At 37.2% G+C, this 20,828-nt stretch overlaps 1 protein-coding gene across 1 annotated transcript in view; it reads right to left on the bottom strand.

Annotated features, from left to right (window-relative positions):
* FOCAD (focadhesin) overlaps positions 1–20,828 on the bottom strand; it is a 304,027-nt gene that overhangs the window by 242,456 nt on the left and 40,743 nt on the right. Inside the window, exon 5 of the mRNA XM_061200467.1 lies at positions 4,884–4,988. Within this exon, the coding sequence (XP_061056450.1) occupies positions 4,884–4,988 (105 nt within the window). The remainder of the gene's footprint in view (positions 1–4,883; positions 4,989–20,828) is intronic.

Below are 20,828 nucleotides of genomic sequence, written 5' to 3'. Positions count from 1 at the left end.
GTTCTGCTCTTGGACTCTCTAATGTCCATGGTAGATGCAGTAAGATGAATTTGGTGCCTCAGTGCCTAAGTTAGGAGCAAACAAACCTTTTGCCCTCTTAATAGGGAACAGAGGCCAGGAGACACGATTAACCACTCAAGATCCCTCCCAGTCTACCCCAAGGGGTTCCCTGCAGCTAAGTACTACTAAGTTCATATATGGTACCACTAAGTTCCCAGGGGCTCAAGCAATATTTCTCAAGCATGATCCACAAATGACCTATATCCATCACCCAGCAGCTGGATTCCTGAGTCTCATTGCAAAACCTACTGAATGAATGAGAATCTCTAGCAAGTGGGCTTGAGAAGCTGTACTCGTAACAAGCTCCCCAGGCGGTTCTTAGGCACAGGAAGTTTGAGAGCCACTGAGCTCTGGGTTCAACAAAGAGAACACCCACTCTAAACCTCCTTCAGGAAAGTCACAGGAACCAAGGGAAGCCACTGGCTAACATTCTGGGTCCTCACATCTCCCTCTCTCTTCACTCCCCACCTGGAACGACTTAAGCAATTCAGGGCAGACCCATTTAAAATGACAACATAAATACCCAGAAAAGGAATAGCTGGATCATGTGGCAGTTCTATTCTTAATTTTTTGAGGAATCTCCAAACTGTTTTCCATAGCGGCTGCACCAATTTACCTTCCCACCAACAATATATAAAGGTTCCCTTTTCTCCATATCCTCTCCAACACTTATTTCTTGCCTTTTTGATAATAGCCATTCAAACGGGCATGATGTGATATCTCACTGTGGTTTTGATTTGCATTTCCCTAATAAATACAGTGATGTTGAACATCATTTCCTGTGCCTGTTGGCCATCTGTAGGTCTCCTTTGGAAAAATGTCTACCCAGATCCTCTGCCCATTTTTTAATCAGGTTATTTCGTTTTTTGCTGTTGAGTTGTACAAGTTCTTTACATATTTTAGATATTAACCCCTTATTGGATATATGATTTGCAAATGTCTTCTTCTGGGTATTTATCAGAAGAATATGAAAACACTAATTCAAAAAGATATACGCACCCCAATGTTCATCACAGCATTATTTACAACAGCCAAGATATGGAAACAACCTAAGTTACCCATTGATGGATGTATGGATAAAGAAGATGTGGTATATATGTACAATTGAATACTACTTAGCCATAAAAAAAGATGAAATCTTGCCATTTGCAACCCCTGGATGGACATTGAGGGTAGTATGCTAAGTGAAATGAGTCCAACAGAGAAAGACAAATACCATATGATTTCACTCCCATGTGGAATATTAAAAATAAATAAACAAAATAAACCACACAAAAGCAAACAAATAGATACCGAGAACAGATTAGCGATTACCAGAGGGGAAAGGAAGTAGGGGGAGGGAGAAACAGATAAATGGGATCAACTATACGGTGACAGATGGAAACTAAACTTTTCGTGGTGAGCATGCTGTAGTGTATATAGGTCAAAATATAATGTTGTACACATGAAATAGTAATATAAACCAATGTTACCCCAATTTTTAAAAAAATTTTAATAAAAAATAAGATGACCACATATTCTGTTTTACTATAATTCAAATTAATCAGCTATTAGGACAAAAAGAAGTGAGAAACACTTAAAATCCAACTGTATAGTAGCAGAGTCCTTAATACCATAAAAACACAGATGAGTTTCCTGCCCAGAAAGCTTACAATTATTTGTCATACTACTTCCATTTTAAATCAATCCTACGGCATAACCAGGGAACACCTTTCAGTGGAGTTCTAAGCTTCTCATATCCTTTTTATGCTTTCATACTGAGCTCATCAGCCTTCCTCTCCAAGGCTGGATGATATTGCTAACCAACATGTGGCAAAGAAGATTCTAAAACAGCATGACAATTTTATGCTTGACTCAGGCAATCATAGCTCTCTTGAGGGAAATCTGCTCTCCAGGCTCACCTCTCCTGTGTTTCTGCCCACAATCCCCCCTGGAGGAACTTAAGGCTCTTATACACTCGATTACACTCTACTGATTTATAGTGCCAAACAGCCATTCACATAAGGGCCCTCCATAAACATTACTGGATTATGCCAACTCAGGTGATTGATTCCGGTCCTCTTAATGTGCCACCACTCTACAGACAAACCTTATATATCCAGTATGATTTCAGCTCCTCAAACTAGGCTCCCTATCCACAACTTGCATCTATTGTCTTCTGAAAACAAGACTGCAGTTAAAAGAACCAACTACTGGAGAAAACTAATTATAAATAGGAAAACAGGGGAAACATTACAGGTAGCTGAAAGTCTAGCACTTGCACACAGTGAGTACAATCAGTATGAAAATGACACTAACTCTGATTCTTCTGTGTGACAGAAAATTTCCTTCTATCATCATCAAAACTAGTGCTTCTTAAACTGAAAGGTGCCTGTGAACTACCTGGAACATCTTACTAAAATGTGGGCTCTAATTCAGATAATCTGAGATGGAGTCCGAGATTCTGCATTCCTAACAAGCTCCCAGGAACTGCTAAGGCTGCTCATAGCTCTGTTACTTATAGTGTGGTGGGGAAACAGCAGCATCAGCGTCAGTGTCAGTGTCAGCATCAGCATCACCTGGTAGCTTGTTAGACAAGAATCTTGAGTCCACCTTAGACCTAAGGAAAGAGAATCTGCCATTCAACAAGGTCTCAGGTGATCAGAATGCATAGTAGACAGCCGCTAATACACCATCTTATACTCACTGTCAATCAGAATTGTCTGGAACCTTTTTGAAACTACAAAAGCTTAGGCCTCATGGCACAGAACCTGATTCAGTTGGCCTAGGGTATTTCATTGTTCCTATTTTTGTTTGTTTTTAGGCATACCCAGGTGGTTCTGAGCAGCCAGTGTTGAGAACCATTGAATTAAAAATACCCAACTGGGTGGAGGAAAATATAGAGCTGCTGCTAATCGGTGAGGAATTTGAGGGAATGATGAAAATGTCCTAAAACTGGTTATTGCAATGGTTACATGACTCTGTGAATATACTAAAAACCATTGAATTGTATACTTTAAATGAGTCAATTGTATGGTATATGAGTTATTCTCAATAAAACTGTTATATAAAAATGTAAAACTTCAATAGCTTTCCTATTTTAAAATAGGTAAATAACTCCAACTGAACAACAATGAAGTGGAATTATTTCCCATCCTGGAACTCTGGCCCAAGAGGTTGAACTTCTTTCAAAAAAAGAGAACACAGATGCTTGTACGACTCATCTAGAAACATTAAGTCCTGCTCATCTACTCCTTAGGCTCATTTCTGGTTAAGGTAATGCATATTTTAAAAAGAAAAGCAAATTTATGAATTTTGAAAAGTTTCTCCTGCACACCCAAAGTTTCCATAGTATTTTCAAATAAATAATTTTCCTTTTGCTTCCCCAATTTAAAATTAACCAAGTTATTAACTAATAAGTTAACAATGGATTAACTAATCCATTGTACTACATTCTTCCATCTTTTCTGTGTTTTTGAAAACATTCAGAAAACATGTTAAGAGGGACTTCCCTGGTGATCCAGTGGTTAAGACTCCACGCTCCCAATGCAGGGGGCCCAGGTTCGATCCTGGTCAGGGAACTAGATCCCGTGTGCCACAACTAAAGATCCCGTATGCCACAACTAAGACCCAGCACAGCCAAATAAATAAATATATAAATACTTTTTTTAAATTAAGAAAAAATATATAAAATGCAAATCTGACCTTGTTTTTAAAAAGTGACTTATAACTCCCGATAATGTGCTCATAAAAATAAAGATGATAAATAGCACTAAAACATCAGGAAAATTATACTCCAATAAAGACATTAAAAAAAAATCAGGAAAGATCACTGTAATATATGAGACACTGTTTACTTATTATCAAAAGGAAAGTACTATAAATATACGTAAGTAATAGGTACCACGTATTACTATACTTTGGAGAGGCACGCACAGCTTCTGATAGCTGTGGTGTCAAATGCTCAAAACTGCAGGTCTTGTATGCTCAAGCCAATGACAGTTCACAGGTATGATTTACTTTCCCTGTTGGATCGCCATAGCCTATGTAAGTCATTTTCCCCCAGAACCAGTGCCCTCGTTTATGGTCTCATGGTCTCATTCTTTTGAAACAGGCATATTCTAGATGCATCACTGAACAGAGTTTTCAGGACAATATACACTGGTTACATGGCATCTTCTGGGATCCCCTGCTCATTAAGGAGCCCCTCTCTTAAGAAATGACTTTCTAGGACCGTCAAGGTTAAGGTCACCTTCAAAAGTAAGCATGATGCCTTCCCTTATCCAAACTCTCCCATAAAATCCAATATATTTCAACATAACTGTTGCTGTGTATATTTTCTTTTAAAATAATTCTACCATGTTACATTCTGTAGATGACAAAAAAAAAAAAGGCAAATCAATGCTCCTAAGTACTGACCTTGCCCTGGGTAATAACCCTTGGATAGTCCTCCTATTACTTTTTATAGTGAGGAAGTTTACCCTCCTGCCTAAACTAAGCCCCTCCTGCTCTTAGTACATCTGTCCAATGAACTCTTCAGTTTTCATAGTATTGGGAAGATGGTTCTATATCCCAGAGCAAAACAAATGACCTGAATTTTGGATAAAAGATTCCAATTCCAAGGAAACAACCCTGAAAGCCACGTTGGTGATACTCAGCATATAATAGTCAACTCTGTCTCAATCCTGACTCTTTGAAATACTAACTTCCGAGAGGGCAAGACTCACAGTCATTGCTGAGTTAAATATACTAATTCTTAATGGATTAGCATGTCTCAGTTCATAACTTATTTAACAATTCACCAAAAAAAAAAAAAGTTTCAAAAGAAAGGAGAAAAGGCATACCTAATATTATATATATCCTGAATATTCTTCTCTCCACCATGTCCTTCCTTAAGAGCTTGCATTTGTAATAATTTCATAATGGCTTTTATCAAGCCATGTGTATTCCTGTAAAGAAATATAACAACATGTCAAATGTTATAAAGTGAATATTCTAATCAGGTACTTAATCCTACCACTTTTAAATAGTTGAACACTTGCCACCCACACTGAACAGGAGCCATCCACACACACCCAGCTTATTGCATAGCACAGCCAAGAATAGGCCTACAAGCTCCGATTCAACACATTGAAAGGAGGAGAAGTGGAGCCAAAGAATCAAACCACTAACCTATCAATCACCTCCATACATGCACTTGGGGGAAAATCAATCAGGAAAAAGGAAACACTAACCCACATAACTGCAGGCAGTGACCACATCAGTTACCCACACTGAAAAATCAAGTCCTTCATTTATAAATATTAGCAGACCATGAATAATAACCAGACATATGAAATGGAACAGCCACTCAAAAAAGTGGGCCAGGGGACCAATCAAAGAAAATAACCCCCATTAAAACAAAGTTAATGGAAGTGGGGAACAGAAATTTAAGTTTTCTCCTTATCCTCTGTAAGAGGCAGTAGGATAATAAATCAAAAAGAAGGCCTGCCCTTTTTTATTTTTTTGCCTGTTATTAATTATTTTAAATTGTGAAACAGGATTTTATTCCAGCATTACTGAGGTAAAACTGACAAATACAATTGTAATATAATGTGTACAACATGATTTACATGTACATTGTAAAATGGCTGCCATAATCAAGTTAATTAACACACACATCACTTCACATAGTTCCTTTTTTTTTTTTTTTTTGGTAAAAACGCTAAATACTCTCTTAGCAAATTTCAAGTACACAATACAGTATTGTTGACTACAGTTACTACGTTGTACATTAGATCCTCAGAACTTATTCATCTTATAACTGGAAGTTTGTATCTTTTGACCAACCTCTCCCCATTTCTCCCACCCAGCCCCTGGCAACAATATCTGTTCAACTTCTTTTTTTAGATTCCAAATATAAGTGGTACCATCCAGTATTTATCTTTCTCTGTCTGGGTTATTTCACTTAGCACGATACCCTTCAGGTTCATCCGCGTTGTCACAAATTACCCTGCCCTTTTTAAATAAGATACTCCCTGGGAACAAAAAAGAAATCTTAGAAATAAAGATTACCTGTTAAATTTTTAAAATGTAATATTTTTAAAATCATGGTTGTTCATATTTACAGAGCGCCTATTGTAAGCTAAGTACTCTCCTAAGAGCTTAACATGTATTGTGTCTTGCTATCTAGAAATCACTTTTAACAATCATCGACAGGAAGACACTGGAACTCACCAAAAAAGATACCCCACATCCAAAGACAAAGGAAAAGCCACAATGAGATGGTAGGAGGGGCACAATTACAATAAAATCAAATCCCATAACAGCTGAGTGGGTGACTCACAAACCAGACAACACTTATACCACAGAAGTCCACCCACTGGAGTGAAGGTTCTGAGCCCCACGACAGGCTTCCCAACCTGGCGGTCTGAAAACAGGAGGAGGAATTCTTAGAGAATCAGACTTTGAAGGCTAATGGGATTTGACTGCAGGACTTCGACAGGACTGGGGGAAACAGAGACTCCACTCTTGGAGAGCACACACAAATTAGTGTGCACATCGGGACCCAGGGGAAGAAGCAGAGACCCCATAGGAGACTGAACCAGACATACCTGTTAGTGTTAGAGGGTCTCCTGCAGAGGCAGGGGGTGGCTGTGTCTCACCATGAGGACAAGGACACTGGCAGCAGAAGTTCTGGGAAGTACTCCTTGGCTTGAGCCCTCCCAGAGTCTGCCATTAGCCCCACCAAAGAGCCAGAGTAGGCTCCAGTGTTGGGTCGCCTCAGGCCAAACAACCAACAGGGAGGGAACCCAGCCCCACCCATCAGTAGAGAAGCAGATTAAAGTTTTACTGAGCTCTGCCCACCAGAGCAACAGTCAGCTCTACCCACCACCAGTCCCTCCAACCAGGAAACGTGCACAAGCCTCTTAGATAGCCTCATCCACCAGAAGGCAGACAGCAAAAGCAAGAAGAACTACAACCCTGCAGCCTGCGGAACAAAAACCACATTCACAGAAAGATAGACAAAATGAAAAGGCAGAGGGCTATGTACCAGATGAAGGAACAAGATAAAACCCCAGAAAAACAACTAAATGAAGTGGAGATAGGCAACCTTCCAGAAAAAGAATTCAGAATAATGATAGTGAAGATGATCCTGGACCTCGGAAAAAGAATGGAGGCAAAGATCGAGAAGATGCAAGAAATGTTTAACGAAGACCTAGAAGAATTAAAGAACAAACAAACAGAGATGAACAGTACAATAACTGAAATGAAAACTACACTAGAAGGAATCAATAGCAGAATAACTGAGGCAGAAGAACGGATAAGTGACCTGGAAGACAGAATGGTGGAATTCACTGCTGCTGAACAGAATAAAGAAAAAAGAATGAAAAGAAATGAAGACAGCCTAAGAGACCTCTGCATTATAGGGGTCCCAGAAGGAGAAGAGAGAGAGAAAGGACCCAAGAAAATATTTGAAGAGATTATAGTCGAAAACTTCCCTCACATGGGAAAGGAAATAGCCACCCAAGTCCAGGAAGCGCAGAGAGTCCCATACAGGATAAACCCAAGGAGAAACACGACGAGACACACAGTAATCAAATTGGCAAAAATTAAAGACAAAGAAAAATTACTGAAAGCAGCGAGGGAAAAACGACAAATAACATACAAGGGAACTCCCATAAGGTTAACAGCTGATTTCTCAGCAGAAACTCTACAAGCCAGAAGGGAGTGGCATCACATATTTAAAGTGATGAAAGGGAAGAACCTACAACCAAGATTACTCTACCCGGCAAGGATCTCATTCAGATTCGATGGAGGAATCAAAAGCTTTACAGACGAGCAAAAGCTAAGAGAATTCAGCACCACCAAACCAGCTCTACAACAAATGCTAAAGGAACTTCTCTAAGTGGGAAACACAAGACAAGAAAAGGACCTACAAAAACAAACCCAAAACAATTAAGAAAATGGTAATAGGAACATGCATATCGATAATTACCTTAAACGTGAATGGATTAAATGCTCCAACCAAAAGACACAGGCTCGCTGAACGGATACAAAAACAGGACCCGTATATATGCTGTCTACAAAAGACTCACTTCAGACCTAGGGACACATACAGACTGAAAGTGAGGGGATGGAAAAAGATATTCCATGCAAATGGAAATCAAAAGAAAGCTGGAGTAGCTATACTCATATCAGACAAAATAGACTTTAAAATAAAGAATGTTACAAGAGACAAGGAAGGACACTACATAATGATCAAGGGATCAATCCAAGAAGAAGATATAACAATTATAAATATATATGCACCCAACATAGGACCACGTCAATACATAAGGCAACTGCTAACAGCTGTAAAAGAGGCAATCGACAGTAACACAGTAATAGTGGGGGATTTTAACACCTCACTTACACCAGTGGACAGATCATCCAAACAGAAAATTAATAAGGAAACACAAGCTTTAAATGACACAAAAGACCAGATAGATTTAATTGATATTTATAGGACATTCCATCCAAAAACAGCAGATTACAGTTCCTTCTCAAGTGCACACGGAACATTCTCCAGGAGAGATCACATCTTGGGTCACAAATCAAGCCTCAGTAAATTTAAGAAAATTGAAATCATATCAAGCATCTTTTCTGACCGCAATGCTATGAGATTAGAAATCAATTACAGGGGAAAAAACGTAAAAAAACACAAACACATGGAGGGTAAACAATACATTACTAAATAACCAAGAGATCACTGAAGAAATACAAAGAGGAAATCAAAAAATACCTAGAGACAGATGACAATGAAAACACGACAATCCAAAACCTATGGGATGCAGCAAAAGCAGTTCTAAGAAGGAAGTTTATAGCAATACAATCCTACCTCAAGAAACGAAAATCATCTCAAATAAACAACCTAACCTTACACCTAAAGGAACTAGAGAAAGAAGAACAAACAAAACCCAAAGTTAGCAGAAGGAAAGAAATCATAAAGATCAGAGCAGAAATAAATGAAATGGAAACAAAGAAGACAATAGCAAAAATCAATAAAACTAAAAGCTGGTTTTTTGAGAAGATAAACAAAATTGATAAACCATTAGCCAGACTCATCAAGAAAAAGAGGGTGAGGACTCAAATCAATAAAATTAAAAATGAAAAAGGAGAAGTTACAACAGACACCACAGAAATACAAAGCATCCTAAGAGACTACTACAAGCAACACTATGCCAATAAAATGGACAATCTGGAAGAAATGGGCAAATTCTTAGAAAGGTATAACTTTCCAAGACTGAACCAGGAAGAAATAGAAAATATGAACAGACCAATCACAAGTAATGAAATTGAGACTGTGATTAAAACTCTTCCAAGAAACAAAAGTCCAGGACCAGATGTCTTCACAGGTGAATTCTATCAAACATTTAGAGAAGAGCTAACACCCATCCTTCTCAAACTCTTCCAAAAAATTGCAGAGGAAAGAACACTCCCAAACTCATTCTATGAGGCCACCATCACCCTGATACCAAAACCAGACAAAGATACTACAAAAAAATAAAATTACAGACCAATATCACTGATGAACATAGATGCAAAAATCCTCAACAGGGGCTTCCCTGATGTCGCAGTGGTTGAGAATCTGCCTGCCAATGCAGGGGACACAGGTTCGAGCCCTGGTCTGGGAAGATCCCACGTGGCCACGGAGCAACTGGGCCCGTGAGCCACAATTACTGAGCCTGCGCGTCTAGAGCCTGTGCTCTGCAACAAGAGAGGCCGCGATAGTGAGCGGCCCGCGCACCACGATGAAGAGTGGCCCCTGCTTGCCACAACTAGAAGAAAGCCCTCACACAGAAACGAAGACCCAACACAGCCATAAATAAATTAAAAAAAAAAAAAAAAATCCTCAACAAAATACTAGTAAACAGAATCCAACAACACATTAAAAGGATCATACACAATGATCAAGTGGGATTTATCCCAGGGATGCAAGGATTCTTCAATATATGCAAATCAATCAATGTGATACACCATATTAACAAACTGAAGAATAAAAACCATAGGATCATCTCAATAGATGCAGAGAAAGCTTTTGACAAAATTCAACACCAATTTATGATAAAAACCCTCCAGAAAGTGGGCCTATAGGGAACCTACCTCAACATAATAAAGGCCATATATGACAAACCCACAGCAAACATCATTCTCAATGCGGAAAAACTGAAAGCATTTCCTCTAAGATCAGGAACAAGACAAGGATGTCCACTCTCACCAGTATTATTCAACATAGTTTTGGAAGTCTTAGCCACAGCAATTAGAAAAGAAAAAGAAATTAAAGGAATACAAATTGGAAAAGAAGAAGTAAAACTGTCACTGTTTGCAGATGACATGATACTATACATAGAGAATCCTAAAGATGCCACCAGAAAACTACTAGAGCTAATCAATGAATTTGGTAAAGTTGCAGGATACAAAATTAATGCACAGAAATATCTTGCATTCCTATACACTAATGATGAAAAATCTGAAAGAGAAATTAAGGAAACACTCCCATTTACCGTTGCAACAAAAAGAATACAATACCCAGGAATAATCTTACCTAGGGAGACAAAATACCTGTATGCAGAAAACTATAAGACACAGCTGAAAGAAATTACATATGATACAAACAGATGGAGAGATATACCATGTTCTTGGATTGGAAGAATCAATATTGTGAAAATGACTATACTACCCAAAACAATCTACAGATTCAATGCAATCCCTATCAAATTACCAATGGCATTTTTTACAGAACTAGAACAAATCATCTTAAAATTTGTATGGAGACACAAAAGACCCTGAATAGCCAAAGCGGTCTTGAGGGAAAAAAACAGAGCTGGAAGAATCAGACTCCCTGACTTCAGACTATACTACAAAGCTACAGTCATCAAGACAATATGGTACTGGTACAAAAACAGAAATATAGATCAATGGAACAGGATAGAAAGCCCAGAGATAAACCCACGCACCTATGGTCAACTAATCTATGACAAAGGAGGCAAGGATATACAATGGAGAAAAGACAGTCTCTTCAATAAGTGGTGCTGGGAAAACTGGACAGCTACATGTAAAAGAATGAAATTAGAACACTCCCTAACACCATATACAAAAATAAACTCAAAATGGATTAGAGACCTAAATGTAAGATGGGACACTATAAAACTCTTAGAGGAAAACATAGGAAGAACACTCTTTGACATAAATCACAGCAAGATCTTTTTTGATCCACCTCCTAGAACAATGGAAATAAAAACAAAAATAAACAAATGGAACCTAATGAAACTTAAAAGCTTTTGCAAAGCAAAGGAAACTACAAACAAGACGAAAGGACAACCCTCAGAATGGGAGAAAATATTTGCAAATGAATCAATGGACAAAGGATTAATTTCCAAAATATATAAACAGCTCATGCAGGTCAATGTTAAAAAAACAACCCAATCCAAAAATGGGCAGAAGACCTAAATAGACATTTTTCCAAAGAAGACATACAGATGGCCAAGAAGCACATGAAAAGCTGCTCAACACCACTAATTATTAGAGAAATGCAAATCAAAACTACAGTGAGGTATCACCTCACACCAGTTAGAATGGGCATGATCAGAAAATCTACAAACAACAAATGCTGGAGAGGGTGTGGAGAAAAGGGAACCCTCTTGCACTGTTGGTGGGAATGTAAATTGATACAGCCACTATGAGAACAGTATGGAGGTTCCTTAAAAAACTAAAAATAGAACTACCATATGACCCAGCAATCCCACTACTGGGCATATACCCTGAGAAAACCATAATTCAAAAAGAGTCATGTACCACCATGTTCATTGCAGCTCTATTTACAATAGCCAGCTCATGGAAGCAACCTAAATGCCCATCGACAGACAAATGGATAAAGAAGATGTGGTACATATATATACAATGGAATATTACTCAGCCATAAAAAGGAATGAAATTGAGTCATTTGTAGAGACATGGATGGATCTAGAGACTGTCATACGGAGTGAAGTAAGTCAGAAAGAGAAAAACAAATATCGTATATTAACGCATATATGTGGAACCTAGAAAAATGGTACAGATGAACCGATTTGCAGGGCAGAAATTGAGACACAGATGCAGAGAACAAACGTATGGACACCAAGGGGGGAAAGTGGTGGTGGGGTGGGGGGTGATGAATTGGGAGATTGGGATTGACATGTATACACTGATGTGTATAAAATGGATAACTAATAAGAACCTGCTGTTCAAAAAAATAAAATAAAATTCAAAATAAAAACAAAAAGGAAATCACTTTTAACTTTATCTCTAGCCAAGACAAGACCTGGACTTAATTAATTGATATCTTTTGGGGCAATTACGTGAGATGTTATTTAGTGTACTCTTTTATGGCATTTAAAATTTTACAACTTATAAAAGGTTTGGTCTCACTGTCCCATACAGGAGCCAATGGCCACATGTGGCTACTGAGTACTTGTAATTTGGCTAATCCACATTGGGATGTGCTGTTGTGTAAAATACACGCTGTATTTAAAAGACTTAGAACACAAAAAAGACTGTAAAATATCATGTAATTTTTTATACTGATTACATATTGAAATAATATTTTTGAAATGTGGGGTTACACAAAATATATTATTAAAGTTAATATCAACCATTTCTTTTTACTTTTTAATATAGCTACTAGAAAATTTTGAATTATAAATGTGGCTCACAGTTGTGGCTCATAGTACAATATATTTATTTCACAGCACTGCTGGAGACACTCACATGGTTTGTTTCCTAAGTGGATTCTTTGGTGAGCAGTGAGGTTTCTCTTGCAGTTGAAGCATTTCCCACAATCTATACAACAGTATGTTTTCTTTTTCACATGGATCCTCTTACGACCATGCAGTGCAGATTCATGAATGAGTGTTTTGTGACGGATATCACATGTGTATGGTTTCTCTCCTGTGTGGATCCTCTGGTGAAGACAGACGCCTCAACACTGCATGAAGCCTGTTCCCTAAGATTCTCTTTCCTGTGTGTGTTCTCAGCTGGACGTCACACTGAGGTTCAGCTTTTCTCACATACTCTACATTGGTATTGTGTCAATTCTACTTTGCCTTCATCAGAAATATGGCTAGTTAATTCCACTGTGACTCAATAGAAATTAAAAAGTAAATTTTTTTAAAAATTGGAATGACGTGCAGTTGTCTTAGGAAGGTCTGATGGCATGATATCTCCTTGGGAACCAAGGTACTGTCTTATTTTCTTCCTTTGAGACTGCTCAGATTCTTCTGAGAACCTTCTCTGTTGACACCCTGAGCTTCTAGAATCCTCCTCCTCTAAAGGTTAGGAAGAAGATACCTCAGCATCCAAACTTTTAGAATAAATTCCTTCGCTGCAATTCTTCACACCATTCACTTTTACAGAATGAGAACCATTCTGTAGCTAAGGATCCCAGACTTTAAGGAATGCTACCTTCCAGTATATGCCCCAGCTCTTCACAACTCTGCACACTTTCCTTTACAGAGATCTGGAGAGCCTTCAGCATGGAAACTGTAACTGCTCTATCACCAATTTATCAAGAACCTATTCCTGGGTGTGAATGTCCAACCTCAGTCACAGGCCTCAGTGCTGCTGTCTTGCTTTTTCAAAGTTAGTCTTCAGGATGACACAAAACCCTACGGCTCTGACCCAGGTCTGTGCCTAGATTTTTGTACAAGACCATGAAATCTGAGGTCTGTAGCTATATTTAGTAGACAAATTCTAATCATCACTGAATCAGTGAGCAGTTCCACATTCCAGTATCCGACTGAGACCTATCAGAGGAGTCTGCCCTGGTTTACCTTGGTGAGAGGGTCACTACGTGTTCAGAAGTCTCCTTATCTTCTTGTCTGCAATGTTTACACAACTGGTAATCAGCTTTAAAGTCTGATTTAAGCTAAAATGACTCCATTTATGTATGGTTGAAATGGAGATGGAAAAAGTCCAAGCCTCACCTAGTAACCTCATAAGGCCACTCTGGACCTAATGATTAGTTTAAAGGGTACTCATTTTAGATGATCAATTTTGACTGAATTTCTTCCAAGAAATATGGCTTCATTAAATAATCTCTTTTTGCATGTAAAACTATATTGGTTTTCCTTATCTAATGATTTATTTGTCATATGACTAGAGTTTTACAGAAGACAGATAACAGACTTATGATTTTTAACCAATTTGGGTCACCTACCCCTTTATGAAAGCACTAGAATCCCAGAGAAAAGCACATACATCCTATGTGCATTTAATTCCAGGGAGTTCCCAGAACCACTGAGGCTGGTAAATTAACTCCAGTTTTTTAACCTTTAAGTTACATCTTGTTTTATTTGTGGATCCAGACTTTACTGTATGGATAATTGAGTCCATACTATATTTTAAGCAAGAGTGTAACATGAATACATTATAATTTTGAAAGATGATGGCATTAATCAAATCACGTGTAGATCCATTCAAATAGTAACATCTTGCCTTAAATTCAATTATTTTAGAATAATTTCTTAAATTATTTAAATATTTCAAGTGGGCTGAGAGGGATGGTTTCAGATTTGTATTTAAATCCCTGCTTTAATTCTAATTAGATAGGGAATGTTGGGCAAGCCACTTAATGTCCAGAAGCCTCAACATCCTCACCTGTACAAGAGAATCATAATAATAAGCCCACCTCTGTGTTGTTTTAAAGAATAAATAATACTATGTCAGTAAAGTACCTGGTTATTTTTTCAATAAATTGTAATAATCTAATATGGTAACTGTACCATAAAGATTATAATGCTTTTCCCTTTGTAAGGTTATGCAAACAGAAGTTTCAGAGTTCATGAATGCCAAAACCTAGAATGTTCCTAAAACTAACTACAGTTAAGTCCTAAATGCCTAAATCCTAGTATTTTCCATCTTTCTTCACAAAACCCTCTTTTTATTGTTTTCAAGCCATTGTTACTATGAATCTGAGATCTGCTCTTACAAAATTAAAAAATTTTATATGAAATCTGTATAATTGCAGAAAGAGGTTACAAGAGTTTGAATAGTGCTAAAAATCAAAATAATAAAATAGAAGAACACATAACCTTTAGAGAAGCAAAAATCAAAGAAAGGATAGAAGAAAAATTCACTAGACCTAAGTCTTCAAACTGAAAGGGCTACCAAGTGCTAGGCAAGATGCCTGAAAAAATTTCTGACATTTCCCAAATCCATAGGTAAAGAGAAAATCCTATGAACTTTAAGCTATAAAATAAAATCTATAAAATAAAGAATACTAGACTGACATCATTTTTAATTTGGCATCAGAATTCTCATCTGCAACACTAAATGAAGCAATGTATATGGAATTATGAGAGAAAGGTTTATGTAACTTAATAAATCTAACCCCCTCCCCAAAAAGACTAAGAATAATGTATGAAGACAAAAGAAATATTTTTCAGACATAGTACTCTGAAAAATTTTCAAGAGGTTCTCCAGTTAAAAGATAATGCAGGATGATTGCACAACTTTGTAAATATACCAAAAACCACTGAATTGCACATTTTAAAAGAATAGTTTTAATATGTGAATTATATCTCAATAAAGCTATTATTTTTTTAAGATAAAGCATAAGAAAGAACTGAAGTGGTAGAAAGATATAGCCTACAAAGAACTTGTTCAGAATGAATACCAGAAGAATTTACAATCACGTCTTTAACATTTTTCAAATGTCACTACAAAGTTTAAAGCAATTGTTAAGAGAGGTTTTGGAGGGGAAAAGTATAAAAAAGAGAGAAAAAAAAGACAATCTGTCATAAAAATTCCAGATCACTTTAGCAAAGTTAGTGGGGAGGGTTTCAGGGGAAAGAAAACATAAAATTAAGATGAGAGATAACCTGAGATGAAATATTTATAACACATATGACAAAGGGTTAATATACATAAAACAAAAAAAGCAACAAAATAAGGCAGATCATATGATAGAAAACTGAGCAGAGAATATAGATACGCAGATCACAGAAGAGGACGATCCATAATATCCAGTGTTAATGAGTGAATGAGGAATAAGTATTTTCAGGTTGAGCATACATTCATTCAGACTTTATGGAGGGCAATTTAGCAGTGTCCATAAAAATTTTAAATGAACAGTCTTTTTCCCATAAATTGCATTTGTAAGAACCTATCATATAGAAATACCCTTACATATGCCCAAAAGAAGATATTACAAGGCATTTGTTATCTTAAAGAAATGGAAGAAGAAAACTACGTTTGCCAATAGAGAAATATTTAAAATATGACACAATCATATTATAGAATAGTCTGCAGCTATTAATAAAGATGCAAACAGATCTATGAAAAGATGTCCAACACATATTAAGTGGAAAAAAAGCAATTTTAGAACAATATACATATGAATAATATATCCAATTTTAAAACACATGGAATGTATAGGCTTATAAATACTTTTTTACACATCTAGATATGGGGCTCCAATTTCACTGGAATTAGCTGGTCCCTGATTCCACGTGCCTGGATCTGATTTCAGATCACCCTAGCTTTCCCTATACTCCAGAGGGAACCAAGGCCAATATTTGGAGAAATCTCTGAGCCACTCTACTCTCCCTGAGCCTTTCCAGCCTGTCACTTCCTAGTTTCCACCAGGGCCCAACAGGAAAGTAAATTTTTTAAAAAGAAGAAAAGAAAGAGAAAATGGTAAAAAGGAGAAATTTTACCACTTACTACTTTCACTACCTGCAAGTGCCATTGTTTGAGTTTTCAAAAATGTATGCACTACTTTTATTTTTTTATTAGTGAAAAAAAAGAGGAAAAAAGATTTATAATCTCAAGGTGAGGAAGGACCACTGAACACAAAAAGATTAAACCTGATCTCCTAGACATACAGTATGAGCAGAAATTTAAGTAAATAATGAAATAACCACCGTGTCTTTTATTTAGAACCTGCCTTCAGTCACAGTTTAGCACAGACACAAAAACATGTTAACTCGAGGAAGTAGACTTCTGAGAACATTTTCAGGATCTGGAATTAGCCCTTAGACAAGCAGGCCGGCTGTGTTTGAGGTACACAGGTACCCAGAAAGTTATTTAACAAATCAAAGTGAAGACTTTTAATCAAGGCGGAGGAGCTCTGATTAGGATTATGACTAACTTGTTCATAGTATAATATGTTCGAGGGATGTCATTACCAAAAAAAGGCATATCCAACTGTCTACTGGATAGTCCCTCTTCAGTGTCTCAATTGTGCCTCAAATTCAACATGTCCAAAACCAAACTCATGTTCTTCCCACATACCTGGTCTTCTAATGTTTCCTATCTACCTGGCAGAGAAGCCAGAAATCAAGGAGTCACCTTTGATATATCCCTTTCAGTGATCCTCATATTCAATCCACCTCAAATGCTTCACTCCCTAAATATCTCACAAATCCATCTACTTCCCTTCATCTCTAGGAAGCAACTATCATCCCTCACCTGAACTACAGTAACAGTCACCTAAACTCATCTCCCTGTACCACTCTATTTGCCTATCCAAAACCCAGCACTTTTAATGTTATGTTCACACTGCAGCCAGAGTGGTCTTTTTGAAACCACTGATACTCATCATATAAAAACACTTCAGTAGATTCCCTCTGCACTCAGGATAAAGACCCAAATCCTGTAGATTAGCCATCATGAATGTCTGATGGCTGAATTGTCTGACCCCTACTTCTCTTCCCAGCTTCATCTCAAACCACTCTCCTCTTGCTCTTGAAATTTTTCAGGCCTTCTTAACTAATCATCTTCCCTCCCACCACAGGGACCTGGCACATGCTACTTCCTGTGACTGGAAAATTCTACCCACTCCTATTTGCCTAGAAAAGTTTTATTCATTCCTCAGTCTCATATCAAGTGTCACTTCATCAGCAAAGCCTTCCCTGACCTCCATGACAAGGTCAATATCCCACATTAAAGTCACTCTCAGCACAGTGTTCTTGTTTGAATGTAGTTTAATATATAATTGTGTGACTATGTGATTATGGCAATCTCTCTCTTTAAACGAAAAGCATCATGAGTGCAACAACTATGTCTGCTTTCCTCACCATGATCTCACAGCACCTAGTAGAGGTATACAGGAGATATTCAATAAGTGTTTAATTAGTAGATGGATGGTAGACAGCTAAGGTATAGTCTTGCTTAGATACAGAGGTGATCTTTGAAGGTAATTTCTAGTTCTATAATTATGTGATTTTACATATGCACACTGAAATTACAGTATCATATATTTATTATTATAAAGTTTGTTATTTAGTTTATTACTAAATAAGCTAATATGAATGATATTACTAGTTGTGCTTATAGTCCTCTCTGAGATTGTACATTTAGCAAATGAGGGAATTGTAAATACTGGGAAGATAAAGTTAACATAATACCCTTTACATTATCAAGCAATGAAATAATCCTATGGGGGGAAGGGAGGCAGGTGTTTTCTGTTGGGTGTTTTTTTTTTTAATACATCTTAAGCCATGTAGTAACAACATTAAAACCAACTTAAGGCTCCTTACAGAATAAGTAAAATAAAAGAAATATTCAGTATGGTAAAAAGAGGTTTAACTACTATGTTGAAGATTGCCCACCATACAGCTAAGTTCACCACACTACCAATTAACACCTAAGAGGATCTTATGAATATTAGATGGTTCCTGTGACTTAAGATCAGAGCACCTGCAAGAAGACCCCTTTGGAAGATGCTATTTTTTTTTCACTCCCTTCCCTCTTAATTCATTTGTTATATATGAACATCATTAAATAGCAATAGGACTTCTGAAGCTACTAAAATTTCTTCCTCTCTCTCTCTCTCTCTCTCGCTCTCTCTCCTTCTCTCTCTCTCTCTCTCTCTCTCTCAAGCTGCTTCTAAAAGAGTGGGTCTAAAATAAACTCAAAATAGTGAAAAGATAATAAAGTCTCAAAATATGATTTTTTAAAAAGAAGGAAGAGGATGGAAATACATCAATTATGTTTAAATCCATGAGCTCATTATAATTCTTTATAAAATAAAATCTAATTGTTCAATACTGAAGAATGCGTAAAAAAAAAAAAAACTGATTGTTTTGAAGTTTAGTAAATAAAGAAAAAAATCAAGTATATATCCTGCCCTTCCTATACAAACTGTACTACCGGGTAACCAAACAGTAGATACGAGGATGGTTCTCTTTATAGCAATATTTCAAGTAATAAGTGAAGAAAAAAATTGTAGAATTAAAATGTCACTATTTTGAATCTCCTAATGAATTAATGGATCTAGCCATTAAGCATAAACCGCTAACATCATTATGTCCTTCCCCATGGAAGAACACATTGCCCCCTATGAAGAAGTCTTCCCTCCCTGACACTCTGCCTCAACAACGACAAAAACTGAACTTAAATCTCATCAAATTTCTAGAGCAAAATTTACAGGAAATGCAGAGAAATAAGTTAAAGCACACTATGGAGAAGCAGCCAGCAAAATCCATACTGTGGGAATCACTGAAAACAACCAAGTTTCTTCAATAAATTGTAAGAAAGAGAGAGGCAGACAGAGAAATATGGATATATGTGAAGGGGAGATCCTATAGGTTAAAAGAGATGTTAAAGAATTAACAATTAATTCTTATTTGGATGGTTATTCAAACAAATTGTTTAAAAAATATTATTAGCAATTAGAAATCTACTGACTGGACATTTAAAAACTACACACACACACACAAACGCACACACATATATCCAGGTGTAATAATCACATTACTGTTATGTTTTTTAAAAAGAGATATATACTTAATATCTACAGAAGAAGTTATACAATGTCCGGGATTTGCTCCAAAAGAATATGGTAGAATGGAAGTGGATGAGATTATGGAGGAGCAGGACTGGCCATGAGCTAAAGGTTGTCAGGCTGAGTGATAGGAACATGAGGGCTCATAACACTATTCTACTTACTTCTGAAATCTTCTTTTAAATTTTTAAAAATCAAAGAGTTCCTCTTTGTAACACCTATTTTTTTCCAAAATTTTCTTGGCTATTTTTTTGTATCACACTCCAAGCTAGTTTCCTTCCTTTACCTCCCTTCCCTTGGCAACCAAGGCAGTGGTTGCTGCTATCATTATTGCTGTTTGGAGAGATAATATATGCTTTCAAAAAAATATTCCAGAGGATGGTGATGATGATGATGATGATGATGATGATGATGATGATGATGATGATGGAAAACATGGTGGCATCTTGCCGTCACAATAAAACAATCATGTTATCTTTGACAATGACTCTCCATCCACTCAATCTCTCCTCCCTCTACCCCATTTTAATCTTTTTTTTTTTTTTTTTGGCTGTGCGGCATGACATTTGGGATCTTAGTTCCCCTACCAGGGATCAAACCTGTGCCCCCTGCAGTGGAAGCACAGATCTTAACCAGTGGACCTCTAGGGAAGTGCCCACTCCTCCCTTGATCCCAGTCAGAGTAACACAGAGCGAATATCATCACCTGTACTTAAGTACAATTATGTTTCAAAGCTAGAGCTGAGCTGAGAGGCTGAGAGATACCTGTTTCCAGAGTCATGGCTTTACCCCAAGTTCAATCTTCAGTAATAATGTCCCAGTCTCCTCTCTGTTTTGAGAATTACCACTCCTTGTCCATTCATATGGTTACTATAGAAAGGATCCCAGCATACGAATATTCACACAATGAAGACACAGCCTGTAGAGGGTTAAATTGTCCCCCCCCCCAAAAAAAGTACATCTAAGTCCTAATCCCTGGTTCCTGTGCATGTGACTTTATTTGG

This window comes from Eubalaena glacialis, chromosome 9 (genome assembly GCF_028564815.1).
Source record: "Eubalaena glacialis isolate mEubGla1 chromosome 9, mEubGla1.1.hap2.+ XY, whole genome shotgun sequence".
NCBI classification, from domain to species: domain Eukaryota; kingdom Metazoa; phylum Chordata; class Mammalia; order Artiodactyla; family Balaenidae; genus Eubalaena; species Eubalaena glacialis.
The sequence above is the reverse complement of the archived record's forward strand: the minus strand, read 5'-3'. Positions and strand labels throughout refer to the sequence as shown.